Consider the following 14839-nt stretch of genomic DNA (forward strand, 5'->3'; position numbering starts at 1 on the left):
TTCCTTGGGATGTCACTACCCTGAACCCTACACTATAACCCTTAACAGTAAACTTAACCATTTTATATTTATACTTAATTGAGGTAGGGACATCAAGGATTCCAAATAGCACAGACACTGAAAGCCATGGACACAACTCTTATTGGTTGTCTGGTGTAGGCTACTGGGAACTGGAAACACAGTCTGTGATTGAATAACAACATTTAGATCTGTATACAGCGAGATAAGATACCATACCATTCCATGAGGTGTTAAGGGAAAGACAGATTACCTATTAGACTGGACATATTTTCACTGCAATTAGCGATAACAGGAAATACACAAGCCTAAGGCTACACTATAGCTCAAGGTGGCTACTTCGGAATGTTGTCTTGCACAGAGAAAAACAGTACGTTTCTAACATTTATGGTTGCGATTTAATTAATATAAACTAACACGCAGACGTTAGTAAGGCTTTGGTGTCATGTCAGTCAGGTGTTCAATGGTAGACGACAGCCACGCGGTGGTACGGTTGCCTAGGCTTAATTCTGGCATGTATCACCCCCCATACACAGCCCTCCCGCCCTTCCCACCACTCACTCAGCAACAGCCTGCCTCAGTCAGCAGGTCACAGTGAAATAAATATTTAAGACAAATGCCATGGCTGCCGCGGTGTAACTTTCAAAGTAGCCTAATTTTCAGGAAAACAGCGAACATGGCAACACTGAGCACATTCACTAATTTGTTTGTAAACAATTAACAGGCTAGTTAACTACCACATGTTCTTGTCAAACTGTCAGAGTAACTAGCAAGCAACAAGATACGCCAAATACAGCCACCGGTCTAAAACTGGTGGCAAATGTATCATATTTGACCATACAGACAAGTCACATGGCCAGGAATCAGATTTGTAGGTGGTTTGAAATGTGACGCGAAATATCAGATTCCATGCGCTTTTTGGCTGTTCAGGCTGCAGGAAAAAGAACAGATTCAAATATGCAAATAAATAGGATTTGAGTTACTTCAAACTGCCAATGTGAACACGGCTTCAACACAGCCTTCTAGTCCTACCTCGCCTTACCTTCCAAAACAGTTTCTGCAGTTGACAGAGTGTAGCCAAATTGAGGTTACCTGGACCGGCATCCCATTTATCCTCTGAGCACTGCAATTGGTGGGTTATAAGAAAACTATACTGAACATTTACAACTAGGGGTGCTCTTGAGCTGAAAAGGATCCCCTAAATAGACATAAAAAGTACTTGACATACATTTGATAGAAAGGGGCACACATCTCCACACCCATTCGAAAAAAGAGACTGAATATGATTTAAGATATCAATATATAATATGTAAATAAACCATACAGCCAACACGAGTCAACATTTCGGAAAAAAACAAAAAAAAGCAATTAAAAACTTCCATGAATGCATCTTTAAGGACATGCCTCACCACTTTTTCCAGAGGTTTATGTGGATACGCCTGCATTAGTCATAAAGCTAATAATTTCACATTTATTTGAACAATATTTCACACCACAATGATGTCCTCTCCCTTTCGCCGACAGAAAACAAGTACGCCTACCATACCAGGTAAAAACCTTTTTATTATGACAAATGTACAAGATCTTATTCATGAAAGAAAATACAGGACAGTTAACAAAAAGGTCTTGAAGAGGAACAGAAAACATAGGCAACCACTCGAGGGGCTTATATTCATACACCGGACCTGTAGTGGCATCCTCAGTCCTCCATATCTACCCGTAATAGACAATAATGAACAAACACTTTTGAATCATTGGCACCAACCCCCAGGCAGAGGACAGCCTGTAGTGGCTGACTGACACTGCCCCTCCCAACTACTGTCTTTCTACCATTGATTTAAAAAATGCCCACTATGTCAAACTCATGCATACAGCTAAGAAACTTCATATCTTGGGAACATCATATCAGAAATCGTACATTTCTTCATCGCAAAACAATGGTAAACCAACCCTAGTAATTTTTTGTCAAATTCCCACAATTTAACTGCCAGTAGAAGCAGTCCAACTAATCTTGTGGTAACTGTAGTCAATATTACCATGTTAGTTGAGTGCATTGCAGGCAGCACAGAAATAGCATTTTGCCTTGGAAATCATCCTTTACTTCAAACTGTATCAAACATTGTGATCAACCAAAAATAATAAGATGAGTTTACCATCAGTGAAGAACACATGCCAAAACTATTTTACAAAACACAAATTTACAAAATAGGCCTAATTTCTTAATCGGAGCGCATTTATCTTGAACTGTTCCTAGGATTCTGACGAGGGTCTTCTTTATTGGGGTACAACGGAAAACAAAAACAAGCGTTTCTTATTGGACAAGTTCAGTTCGTATCTCCCCAATTCACCACATTTTCTTCCATTTTGTGCCTACTGAACACAACCCAGCAGTCCACCCAGGTATTGTCCATGCCTCCAATGGTTGGTTTATGCTCTCCTGTCCAGTAGCAGACTCAATGAACACTGCTGAGCAAAGGAATTTAGAGGTCTGTGGTTATTGAACCTCGCAAATCCGTAGGGCGGTCAGCGCATAGGTCTGCACATAACAAAATTATATCCAACAAAACATGCCAGGTCTCCGATTAATTCATTACGAAACAGTTGTGCCAATATCACAACTCCTCTAAAACAATTATAAAGAGACAGAATTGTAAAAAATTGCCAAATTGTTACTTCAATGATTTTAAAAAATGCCTCTAAATATCTAGGCCTATTACAGTAAAAACTACACATACAGACACGTCAATTTAGTTCCTACTGAGGTTTTTCTAGACCATTTTCCAAACAAAGATCAATCCAGCATGCCTTTAATTCATAATCCTCTTGATTTGAGGCGAGGGCCTGTATTCAGTCTCAGAATAGTAGTGCTAATATAGGATCAGTTTTACCTTGTAGATAATAATGAATAAGATATGGACAGCACTCCTATACGGGCCCAGAAAGTCAGTGATTTAAAAACTGACCTCAAAATGTAACCTTAAAACCTAAATGAGCTCATATTTCAGAACAGACAAAAGGGTAGGCTTTCTGAGATCAGAGAGAGGTTTATTTAGTTGATTCAGTAAGATGTAGAGGGGAGACTAGAGCAAGTGTAGTGTTCTCTACAATCAACACTGCACACTGGTGGTGGCATAGGGTTACGAAAAGACCAGGGAAGAAAGACAAAAAGAATTACTTCAAAATAGTCTGATGAACAACGACAGGTAGTAATCAGTAAGTACATCTAGTTTCCAGGTTTTGAACCTACACACAGTATTGACTAGAAGGTACATAGGAAACATTATGCCACTTGATGGTTTGCTACGGAGGAAAACAATACACATGAAGGAGGGTTTGATATAGAAAGAAAAACATTATAAAAATGCAACGCAAGATAATGGTTAAAATGCTGACATGGTTATACTAAAGTCTCATGATTTGATGGACAAAGAAAATAGGCAGAGTTTTCTGTAAATACTCAGTGATTTCACACATAACAAATCCCTTTAAATATTAGCATATTAAAACATTTGTCTAAAACATGGGCATTTAATCCATTTATAGTGTTGGCAGCACACACTTTAAAATAATATTTATATATGTATACAGTATACAAAAACTAAACTAGGGTTTTTAGAAACAGGTGCATGCGCACACATTAGATGTGAGAAGACCAGGATTGGTCTACTCTAGTTGGTCACATTATATACAATCAAACTTTTATTTAAAAAGGAAAGTCTTGTAAATGTGGTGGTGAACAGATTTGAATGTTGACTAAAAGACACCTGTAATTTGGCATGATGCACTGAGGAGCTGCCTTGATATTGTTTCGTATCAATAATTAATTAATTAAACAGTCAATACCACTTCATGAAAACATTTGATTAAAAACAAACAGGATATACAGTTGAAGTTGGAAGTTTTACATACCCTTTGCCAAATACATTTAAACTCAGTTTCACAATTCCTGACATTTAATCCTAGTAAAAATTCCTTGTCTTAGGTCAATTAGAATCACCACTTTATTTTAAGAATGTGAAATGTCAGAATAATAGTAGAGAGAAAGATTTGTTTCAGGTTTATTTCTTTCATCACATTCCCAGTGGGTCAGAAGTTTACATACACTCAATTAGTATTTGGTAGCATTGCCTTTAAATGGTTTAACTTGGGTCAAACGTTTCAGGTAGCCTTCCACAAGCTTCCCACAATAAGTCAGGTGAATGTTGGCCCACTCCTCCTGACGGAGCTGGTGTAACTGAGTCAGGTTGGTAGGCCTCCTTGCTCACACACACACCTTTTCAGTTCTGCCCACAATTTTTTTTATAGGCTTGATGTCAGGGCTTTGTGATGGCCACTCCAATACCTTGACATTGTTGTCCTTAAGCCATTTTGCCTCAACTTTGGAAGTATGCTTGGGGTCACTGTCCATTTGGAATACCCATTTGCAACCAAGCTTTAACTTTCTGACTGATGTCTTGAGATGTTGCTTCAATATATCCACATAAATTTCCTCCCTCATGATGCCATCTATTTTTTTGAAGTTCACCAGTCCCTCCTGCAGCAAAGAACACCCACAACATGATGCTGCCACCCCTGTGCTTCACGGTTGGGATGGTGTTCTTCGGCTTGCAAGCATCCCCCTTTTTCCTCCAAACATAACGATGGTCATTATGGCCAAACAGTTCTATTTTTGTTTCATCAGACCAGAGGACATTTCTCCAAAAAGTATGATATTTGTCCCCATGTGCAGTAGCAAACCGTAGTCTGTCTTTATGGCGGTTTTGGACCTGTGGCTTCTTCCTTGCTGAGCGGCCTTTCAGGTTATGTCGATATAGGACTCGTTCTACTGTGGATATAGATACTTTTGTACCGGTTTCCTCCAGCATCTTCACAGGGTCCTTTGCTGTTGTTCTGGGATTGATTTGCACTTTTCGCACCAAAGTACGTTCATCTCAAGGAGACAGAACGCGTCCCCTTTCTGAGCTGTATGACAGCTGCGTGGTCCCATGGTGTTCATACTTGTGTACTATTGTTTGTACAGTTGAATGTGGTACCTTCAGGCGTTTGGAAATTGCTCTCAAGGATGAACCAGACTTGTTGAGGTCTACACATTTTCTTGAGGTCTTGGCTGATTTCTTTTGATTTTCCCATGATATCAAACAAAGAGGCACTGAGTTTGAAGGTAGGCCTTCAAATACATCCACAGGTACGCCTCCAATTGACTCAAATGTCGTCAATTAGCCTATCAGAAGCTTCTAAAGCCATGTCATAGTTTTCTGGAATTTTCCAAGCTGTTTAAAAGGCACAGTCAACTTAGTGTATGTAAACTTCTGACCCACTGGAATTGTGATACAGTGAATTATAAGTTAAATAATCTGTCTAAACAATTGTGGGAAAAATGACTTGCGTCATGCACAAAGTATATAGTTAACAAACTATAGTTTGTTAACAAAAAACGTGTGGAGTGGTTGAAAAATTAGTTTTAATGACTCACGGAACCCAAACCGGCTATGCGCCATCGTGCGTAAATGTATTTTGTACACCCACACCAAATGCCATCACGACACGCAGGTTAAAATATCAAAACAAACTCTGGACCAATTATATTAATTTGGAGACAGGTCGAAAAGCATGAAACATTTATGTCAATTTAGCTAGCTAGCTTGCATTTGCTAGCTAATTTGTCCTATTTAGCTAGCTTGCTGTTGCTAGCTAATTTGTCCTATTTAGCTAGCTTGCTGTTGCTAGCTAATTTGTCCTGGGATATAAACATAGTTATTTTACCTGAAATGCACAAGGTCCTCTACTCCTCCAATTAATCCACACGTAAAACAGTCAACTGAATCATTTCTAGTCATCTCTCCTCCTTCCAGGCCTTTCCTTCTCTTGATGTTATATTGCGATTGGCAACTTTCATAAATCAGATGCATTAACGACACTGACCTCGTTTGTCAGTCAGTTACCTACGTGGGTATAACCAATTAGGAGATCCCACGTGGGTACCTGCTTATATAAACCAATGAGATGGGAGAGGCAGGACTTGCAGTGCGATCTGTTGGCGCGAGCGAGCAGTGTGGGTGCAATAATTGAAAAACATATTTTTGAAAACTATATTTTGCAGCGCACGCGACACGAGCGATGTAATCAGCCTGTTAGTGTATGTACACTTCCAACTTCAACTCTACGTGACAGTTGAACGTTACAATACTTTGGGTAAAAACAATTGAACAAATCTGTGACAAATACTCTTTTGGAGATTGTAATTACAAGAAAGTATGGGAATGGTTGTGGGTTCTGGTCACCCAATCTGTCTATTAAAAAAAGCTGTTTCTAGCATGATGGTTCTGTGTCCAGTTTTCTCAAGGGAAACTCTGTTGCGCTCATGCTTTTCATCCAATGCTTGTTGTATATGGTCTTAAGGTGGGTGGGAAACCTGTTTAAGGTTTTAGTCAAACAACTGACCAATAGAATTTAACACACCAAAACAAATAAATTGTTTGAGGATTAAAATGTAGAATTCAAATATCAAAAAAAGTGAAAGACATTGATATTAAATGTTTGGGGAAAAGAGTGGGGGATAAAAACAATGATTGGTTTCCAGCAGCTGATCCACAAAACTAATGTAAATTTAAGTTGTAAATGGAAGCAGTTTGACCCCTTACCTCTGCCATCTTCTATTCTCATATACAAATCTTACAAGAGGTATACAGACTAAACAATACAAATCTACGAGAATGGCTTACCAATAAAAAAAAAGAATTCGGTCAGCCATTCTCGTGACTTTTGTCGCTGTTGAGCACCCCTCCATTCCTTTGTTTGCTGAAGCTCAGCCCCACCTGAGCTAAAACACATCTACTTCCTACAAACAATTAATTATATCCTACAATAAGACATCCTCTTGCCCAGGCAGGAACACTGAGGAGCTTCTCAAGAGAACACGTTTTCATGGGTCGTGTTCATTAAGTCACACAACAGAAAATAAAAATGAGTGTTTATTGGACAAGTCTAGTTAGTCCTTCCCAGTTTGTCTGCCTTCTTCTGTTTGGGGCCTAATGAACAAAACCATGAAGTTGAGAGATGGATTCTTTGTATGGTGGGGTCATGTGGGGTAGTGGACATACCCCTGAGTAGAGAACCCTGGAAGTTGGCTGGAGAAACAGGTAGGTTCATTTGTAGTCAAGTATCTGACCCGCATGTCCATCGGTGACGGAGTACAGAGGATAAGACAAAGCTAATTCACGTACCACAAAACAACCTTTAGAGTTAGTGCTCTCAATGACTGTACAATCCAAATGCGAGAGGTGCGAAGAGTGAAGAGAATTAACTTCTCCCCGTAAGGCATCCAGTTCATATGGATGGATGGGGCCACACTGAGGAGGGGACAAGGAGGATGAATAGAAAAAAACAAAAAAAAACACAAGAGGAGAGGACAGGAATAAACGGTGGACGACTTCAGTGGAGAAAAAAACAATATAAAAAAAATACAATACTACAGAAATGAACAAACATACAACTTTGTTTTACAACACATCACTATTGCAGACAAAGTCCACTAGGTCTGTGACCCCCAGCAGGTCATCTTCATCATCGTCCTGTGGCGCCAACTCCAGTCCGTTGGGCGCTATGGTGACGGCTGTGGCTCCAGGTTTTTGGGGCCCAATGTGAGCCAGGCCCTCCAGGGCCTTGATGGGACTCTGTCCGTTGGTAGGGGGGTGCAGTTCCACCAGGTTGTAGTCCAATGGGCTGGCTCCCTTCCCCAGCACCCCCCCTTCCTCCTCTTCCTTTGTTTCTTCCTTCTCCTCCTCCTTGTCAGAGTCGTCCGAGTCGATGCGGTTCACACGCTTGCGGACCGGACGCTCTCCCTCCGATGATTCATCGGAATCGTCATCGTCCTCCTCGGAGGCTCGCCTCCGTTTCAGCGAGAGGCGTCTGCGGCGCTGCTGGGACTCTTCCTCAGACGAGTCAGCCCTCCTCTTCAACCTAGTCCTCTCCCTCTTGTCGTCGTCCGAGCCTCTGGAGGAGCTTGCTGAAAGAGCAAGGCATGAAACGGTGGACGTTAGGTAAAACCATATTGTTAATATCAGTTAAAGTAATCTAATTCATATGACTTAGACACACTACAGAAAACATACGCTAATAGCAGTGGCAGTGAGGCAAAGAGTGCGTGTCTAGAAAAAGCAGTCTGGCTGACCTTCGCTGTCGGAGCTGGCGAGGCGCCGCCGCGGTTTGACTTTGTCCCGGTTGGTGCCGGCCTTTGAGCCATCGGAGTCGCCGGACGACTCGCAGTAGTTGACCTGCCTCTTTGTATGACTACGGCGGGATCGGCGTTGGCTACAGTCCAGGTCGCTGTCGCTGAACTCGCTGGAACCCTCTGACACTAGTTAAAAAGGTCAGCAAAGAGAGAGAGCCACGTCACAGGGCCGCCAACACATACCTATTGGTCTTTAAAGGGACAATTACAAATTCAATACTTAATGTCATATGTTTTCAGACCATAAGATTTTTATAATATCAAGATGGATCCATGTCCCACCCAAGCAGCTGTCTAACCACTGTAACGAAGGCCTAAACAACAAATTTTTGAAAAGGTCCACAAAGGAACTTTTCAAAGAACCTTTTCAAATGATTTTGGGTTGTGGCATATTTTTTTTAATTTAACCTTTATTTTACTAGGCAAGTCAGTTAAGAACAAATTCTTATTTTCAATGACGGCCTAGGAACAGTGGGTTAACTGCCTGTTCAGGGGCAGAAGGACAGATTTGTACCTTGTCAGCTCGGGGATTCGAACTTGCAACCTTTCGGTTACTAGTCCAACGCTCTAACCACTAGGTTACCCTGCCGCCCCATAAAACAGATGGCCTGGAACTTGTCTCAGGAAAAGACCACCTTTGAGATCTGAAAACATCTAACAAATTGTAATTCTGGAGAGTGCTGTCCCTTCAAACAACAAAGAGCAATTGACGACACCAACGTACTAATTTCGTCCTCATCTTCATCACTCGTCTCCTCCTCTTCATCGTCTGAGTACCCTCTCGCTCTGCGGCGCCTTCGCGGCCGAGTGCTCCTTTGACATTTGGCCGGCCTCCTTGTCCTGGCAGTTCTGCGTCGCGTGCTGCCGAAGTCACTGTCGTCGTTAGAGTCGACTGCCGCTTCGCTCTCTGCGTCGCTCTTGTCTGACGCCACAAACTCCTCTTCCTCCGTACTACACATAAAAGTGTGCAGGGGGAGAGAAGAAAATGATTATTATTATTTCAACACCCCTTTGTGTCACACCTTTCTGGCTGTAATAGCTGTCAATAAAGTGGTACCTTGGGTTGTGTTCCTTATGGTACCCAACAGAAAACATTTTTAAAAAGTCAACGTAGTCACTCCGTGTTTCAGTCTGTCGTCTTCCATTTGGTGCCTTATGAACACAACCCTGTCGTCCTTGTCCTGACCTATGCACCCCTACCTCCCACCCACCTGATGACCCTACCTGTCACTGAGACGGAACTCGTCCTCGCTCTCCTCCTCCTCCACAGTGCTGTCGCTGTCCAGGTCGTTGAGACGCCGGCGCTTCTTCCTGCGCTGGCCGGCGTTGGGCCGTGGCGGGCGTCCATTCTCCTTGCCCTCACCAACCTCGCCTGCTGCCAGGATGGTGGACATGTCCTTCCCTCTGCTATGGCCTGTGATGTTGGCCATGTCCTTGCCCCGACCAGCTCCTGTAGAGGGCAGCATACGTCAACATTTAGACAATCCAACAGGCACACATCAACCTCCTAGAGTCAATTGACAAACCGGTGCATCAATCAAAGTTATATAACAAAATAATTCCCATCAAAATCTGTCAGTTTAAGCTAGAGATCGTACTTCCGCATCTGGGTGAAAGGTAGCAGAGCTAGAGAGGTGTTTGTCAGACCATGAGACATCCCGAAACTATTCTATGGAAAGGAGAGACTCATGAACACGATGGTGTTCTTTGTTTTGCTCTACGACTCCCACACGTGTCACGCAGCACGTCAACGTATTCGGTACAGTTTTTTAAAAGAATTGAAGTGTGAAGGTAGTTTTGTGCCTAATGTGTTAAAATAAAAAGCTATTCCATCCAGAGTAACGGTTGCTGATAATGGGCCTCTGTACGCCTATGTAAATATTCCATTACAAATCAGCCGTTTCCAGCTACAATAGTTATTTACAACATTAACAATGTCTACACTGTATCTCAGAACAATTTTGTTATTTTAAATGACAAAAAAATGCTTTTCTTTCAAAAACAAGTGACCCCACACTTTTGAACAGTAGTGTATTTTTCTATACCTAAAGGGGTCCTAAACTTCAAAATAGCTAAATTATACATAGTATGACAATCTTAAAACAATTCCAAATGTCAGCTTAGCAACCCCCCCAATGTCTTAGACTAAAGAATGAAAGATTGTTTGCAGGCGACATGAGTTAAAAAGGCTCTCAGGCTGTGCTTCATTCAGGGTAGATGTTCCCTCCTTTGCCCTCGTTCACGCTCCTTGACAGATCTAAAATGAAACGCAGCCTCAGACTTGACTCTTCATAACCCTTCTTAAAGCTTGAACAATGCACAATTACCAGGGGGCGCACAGGTGAAATGCTGCAGCCAGAAGTAATTTCAGAACAAAACTAAGAGACACTGAATTAAATTCATAATTCTGTGACTTTGTTGCCAGATTCCATAATGTTCAACTGTACCTCCACCATCAGCCTCTCTGATGTCTTCTTCAATTGCTTCCTCGATAGCCTCATCAAATTCATCAAACCTGCAAACAAGATGTCGAAATTATTCAGGGATTTAACAGCTACCATACTGAAACAATAAAGACCAACCATACACACACACACCACAGACTTTTCTAATAACCCTGAGTTTAGTAGACTTCATACCTGTAACTTATGCTTTTCTTTGCCCTTGTCGACCTTCGACCCCAGCTCTTGCTTTTCTCTTTCTTCTCCTTCTTCTCCTTCTTCACTTCTTCCTCCTTTTCTTCCTCCCTTTCTTCCTCTACCTCCAACTGAAATGAGAGTAGGCAACGTGTCAGTACACTATAGGAAGCAATCAGTCTAGGCTGGGCAGTGAACAGTGTGACAGACCATTTTACAAGGACGTCCAACACACACACTGAATTCTGGATGTTTTGCAATGGACTTTCATGATGGTATATAACAACCAAATGCTACTTACAGAGGGAGTGATGATGTTTTCGACACTTATTCCAACATAGACCAAACGTTCTTTTCTGGAGGGAAAAAACACAATAATTTTTATTTAAAACAACTTATGATAGAATAAACAAATAAAAAACAGTTTTCCCATTATCAGAGGCCCATTGCCATTGTACAACAAGAAATGTTAAGCAATGTAATCTCCATTAAATGTTTGAGATCGATACACAGATCAGGGTGATTGTACCTATTTTATTGTCGAACCAATGCAATTCAGTGTAGAATTGCATGCGTTGTGGACTGAGCCTCATTCTTTAATAAGAACCACCCAACTAAATGTATTTATCTTCCTGTTGTCATTTGCTGTTTTACACCAAGGGTCATGGTTCAGAGGTTCTCACCTTCGCTCAGCGCGATCCCTCTTTTTCAGGGCAGCATCGAGATTAGCAAGCTGCTCCTCAAGCTTGTCACAGAGTAGCTTCTGCAGGGGGTCACCAGGAGATGGGTAAGAATGACAGAACACCACACACTCCCCTACATATTTATTTGGACAGTGAATCTAAACCTTTTAATTTGGCTCTATACTCCAGCATTTTGGGTTTTAGAAGCGACAGTACAGAATGCCACCTTTAATTGGAGTTTATTTTCATACATACAGGGCCTTCAGAAAGTATTCATACCCCTCGACTTATTCCACATTTTGTTGTGTTATAGCCTGAATTCAAAAGGGATTCAATTATTATTTTTCCCCTCACCCATCTACACACACAATACCCCAATAATGACAGAGCGAAAATGTGCACATTTATTGAATATCAAATACAGAAATCTATTTTTACATACGTATTCACATCCCTGAGTCAACTGTTTGTAGAAGCACCTTTTGACAGCGATTACAGCAGTGAGTCTTTCTGGTTAAGTCAAAGACGTTTTCACTCCTGGATTGTGTAACATTTGCCCATAATTATTTTCAAAATTCTTCAAGGTTGTTGATCATTGCTAGACAACCATTTTCAGGTCTGGTATATATTTTCAAGTAGATTTAAGTCAAAACTGTGACTCAGCCAGTCCAGAACCTAAATATTCTTCTTGGTAAACAACTCTAGTGTAGATTTGGCCTTGTGTTTTAGATTATTGTCCTGCTGAAAGGTGAATTTGTCTTCCAGTGTCTGGTGGAAAGCAGACTGAACCAGGGTTTCCCCTAGGATTTTGCCTGTGCTTATCTCCATTTCATTTTTATCCTGAAAAAGTCCCCAGTCCTCCCATACCCATGATGCATCCACCACTATGCTTGAAAATATGGTACTCAGCAGTGTGTTGTATTGGATTTGCCCCAAACATAACACTTTGTATCCAGGACAAAAAGTTAATTGCTTGGTCACATTTTTAGCAATTTAGTGTCTTGTTGCAAACAGGACACGTTCTTTGGAATATTTTTTATTCTGTTCAGGCGTCCTTTTATTCACTCTCAATTATGTAAGTATTGTGGAGTAACTGCAATATTGTTGATCCATCCTCAGTTATCCTATCACAGCCATTGAACTCTGCAACTGTTTAAAAAAATCACCATTGGCCTCATGATAAAATTGTGGAGTAATCCCCGAGTGGTTTCCTTCCTCTCCGGCAACTGAGTTAGGAAGGACACCTGTATCTTTGTAGTGACCTGGTATATTGATATGCCATCCAAAGTGTAATTCATAACTTCACCATGCTCAAAGGGATATTCAATGTGTGCTTTCTATTTGATTTGGACCATTACCAATAGGTGCCCTTCTTTGCAAGGCATTGTAAACCGTCCCTGGTGTTTGTTGCTGAATCTGTTTGAAAGTCACTGCTTAACTGAGGTACCTTACAGATAATTGTATGTGTGGGGTACAGAGATGAGCTAGTCATAAACACAATTTTAAACACTATTATTGCACACAGAGTGAGTCCATGTAACTTATTATGTGACTAAAGCATAACAGAAGAACATTTTGAAAAAGTCAAGGAGTGTGAATACTTTCTTTAGGCACCACCTGTTTCTTTAGGCATCTGTTTTACCATTTAGAAATTAAAGCACTTTATTTATCTAATCCCCCAATTTGAAGATGTCCTACGTATTCGGACAAATTCACTGATAGTGTATTACATTTATTCAAAAGTTGAGTATTTGGTCCCATATTCCTAACACGCAATGTTGACATCAAGTGACTCTACATACTTGTTGGATTAGCATGTTTTGGGGCCATGATCTTTGTGCATCTGTAACGTTCTCATTCATCATTATTCACGATTCATTCATGATTATCCATAATCATGGTAGCATCCACATTAATGTAGAAATGTTCAGAAATATATTTTATTCTTATTTACAATAAAAGTGACATGGCTGTGAATATTTTATTCTTATTTACAATAAAAGTGACAAGGCTGTGTCATTATCTTCGCAAGGGGAGCACTAGAGTATTGAAAACAGGGGTGCCATCTTTGAGATGTTTTTTATTTATTACTTGGTAAAAAATAAACTCACTCTCCCAATTTTTGGGAGCATACAATATACTATAGCGCAGTATTTGTATTATTTATTTTATACAGTATTTTCTTGCTCATATTTGTCAAGGGTGCCAGTAATTATGGACCTGAATGTATGAAAATACCCTCAAATAAAAGGTGACATTCTGTACTGTCGCCTCATAAAACATTTGATCTCAAATCCAAAAGGCTGGAGTAGAGTCAAATTAAAAGTTTCAGCTTCACTGTCCAAATAAATATGTAGGGGAGTGCATAATCAAGCCATTAGTTCAAATCATAGTGATGTGGCTAGCATCCAAACTGTAGTGTGAGTACCGATTGTTTAGCATCTGTATGTTACTTACATGTTGGCAGGGTGGACAGAACCACTCCCCATCTGGGATGATCATGAGAGGGGGTCTGAGGCAGGCTGTGTGGTAGCCACTGTCACACGAGTCACATAGCAAGATCTGTGGGGGAAACACGGAGGGGGATTAGCTAGAACACATTATATGGTAGTCTTATCTGTCAGTGGAGATAAATATTATGAACCTTTATTTAACTAGGCAAATCAGTTCAGAACAAATTCTTATTTACAATGATGGCCTACACCGGCCAAACTCGGGCGGCGCTTGGGCCAATTGTGCGCCGCCCTATGAGACCGTGATACAGCCTAGTATAACCATGATTACAGCCCACCAGGGTTGGGGTCAATTCCATTTCAATTAAATGCTTTTCAATGAGGACCCACCAGCTCGGGATGGTTGGGGAGGCCGCAGTGTTTGCAGGGGTCTTCGTTAGGAGGGAGGTCATCATCCGAGGAGGTGTCAGAGTCGTCGCTGTGCCTTTCTCTGTTCCGGTTCCTCCACCTCCTCTTGCCCTTCTCCACCTTAAAGCTCTCATCACTGTCATCCTCCTCACTCTCCTCTTCGCTTGATTCGCTTTCATTGTCATCACCAGAACCATTCTTTTTGCGCCGTCGTGTTCGAGTGTTGGACCACCGGGTCTTTCTCCTCCGTCGCCCCTGAAAACAAAAGAAGACCTCACCTCATTTTTGGATTACATGAGGCTAATGTAGCACAGCATACGCATAAGTTACTGAAGGCTGACAATGTGGATCCCTGATTTAAAAGATACTGTTGATCCAAAAACATGCATTCACAGTCCACCTGTAATATTA

General features: G+C 41.2%; 1 protein-coding gene across 1 annotated transcript in view; it reads right to left on the reverse strand.

Moving 5' to 3' along the window:
* Positions 1 to 3037: 3037 nt before the first annotated feature.
* The window catches only part of LOC115105346 (remodeling and spacing factor 1-like), a 39391-nt gene continuing 27589 nt past the window's right edge, over positions 3038 to 14839 (reverse strand). Inside the window, exons 7-16 of the mRNA XM_029627281.2 lie at positions 14411 to 14683; positions 14025 to 14129; positions 11568 to 11647; positions 11186 to 11240; positions 10888 to 11015; positions 10696 to 10763; positions 9473 to 9698; positions 8973 to 9199; positions 8189 to 8374; positions 3038 to 8023 (exon numbers count right to left, since the gene is read on the reverse strand). Of these exons, the coding sequence (XP_029483141.2) occupies positions 7518 to 8023; positions 8189 to 8374; positions 8973 to 9199; positions 9473 to 9698; positions 10696 to 10763; positions 10888 to 11015; positions 11186 to 11240; positions 11568 to 11647; positions 14025 to 14129; positions 14411 to 14683 (1854 nt within the window). The 3' untranslated portion in view covers positions 3038 to 7517. The remainder of the gene's footprint in view (positions 8024 to 8188; positions 8375 to 8972; positions 9200 to 9472; positions 9699 to 10695; positions 10764 to 10887; positions 11016 to 11185; positions 11241 to 11567; positions 11648 to 14024; positions 14130 to 14410; positions 14684 to 14839) is intronic.

This window comes from Oncorhynchus nerka, linkage group LG22 (assembly GCF_034236695.1).
Source record: "Oncorhynchus nerka isolate Pitt River linkage group LG22, Oner_Uvic_2.0, whole genome shotgun sequence".
NCBI lineage: Eukaryota > Metazoa > Chordata > Actinopteri > Salmoniformes > Salmonidae > Oncorhynchus > Oncorhynchus nerka.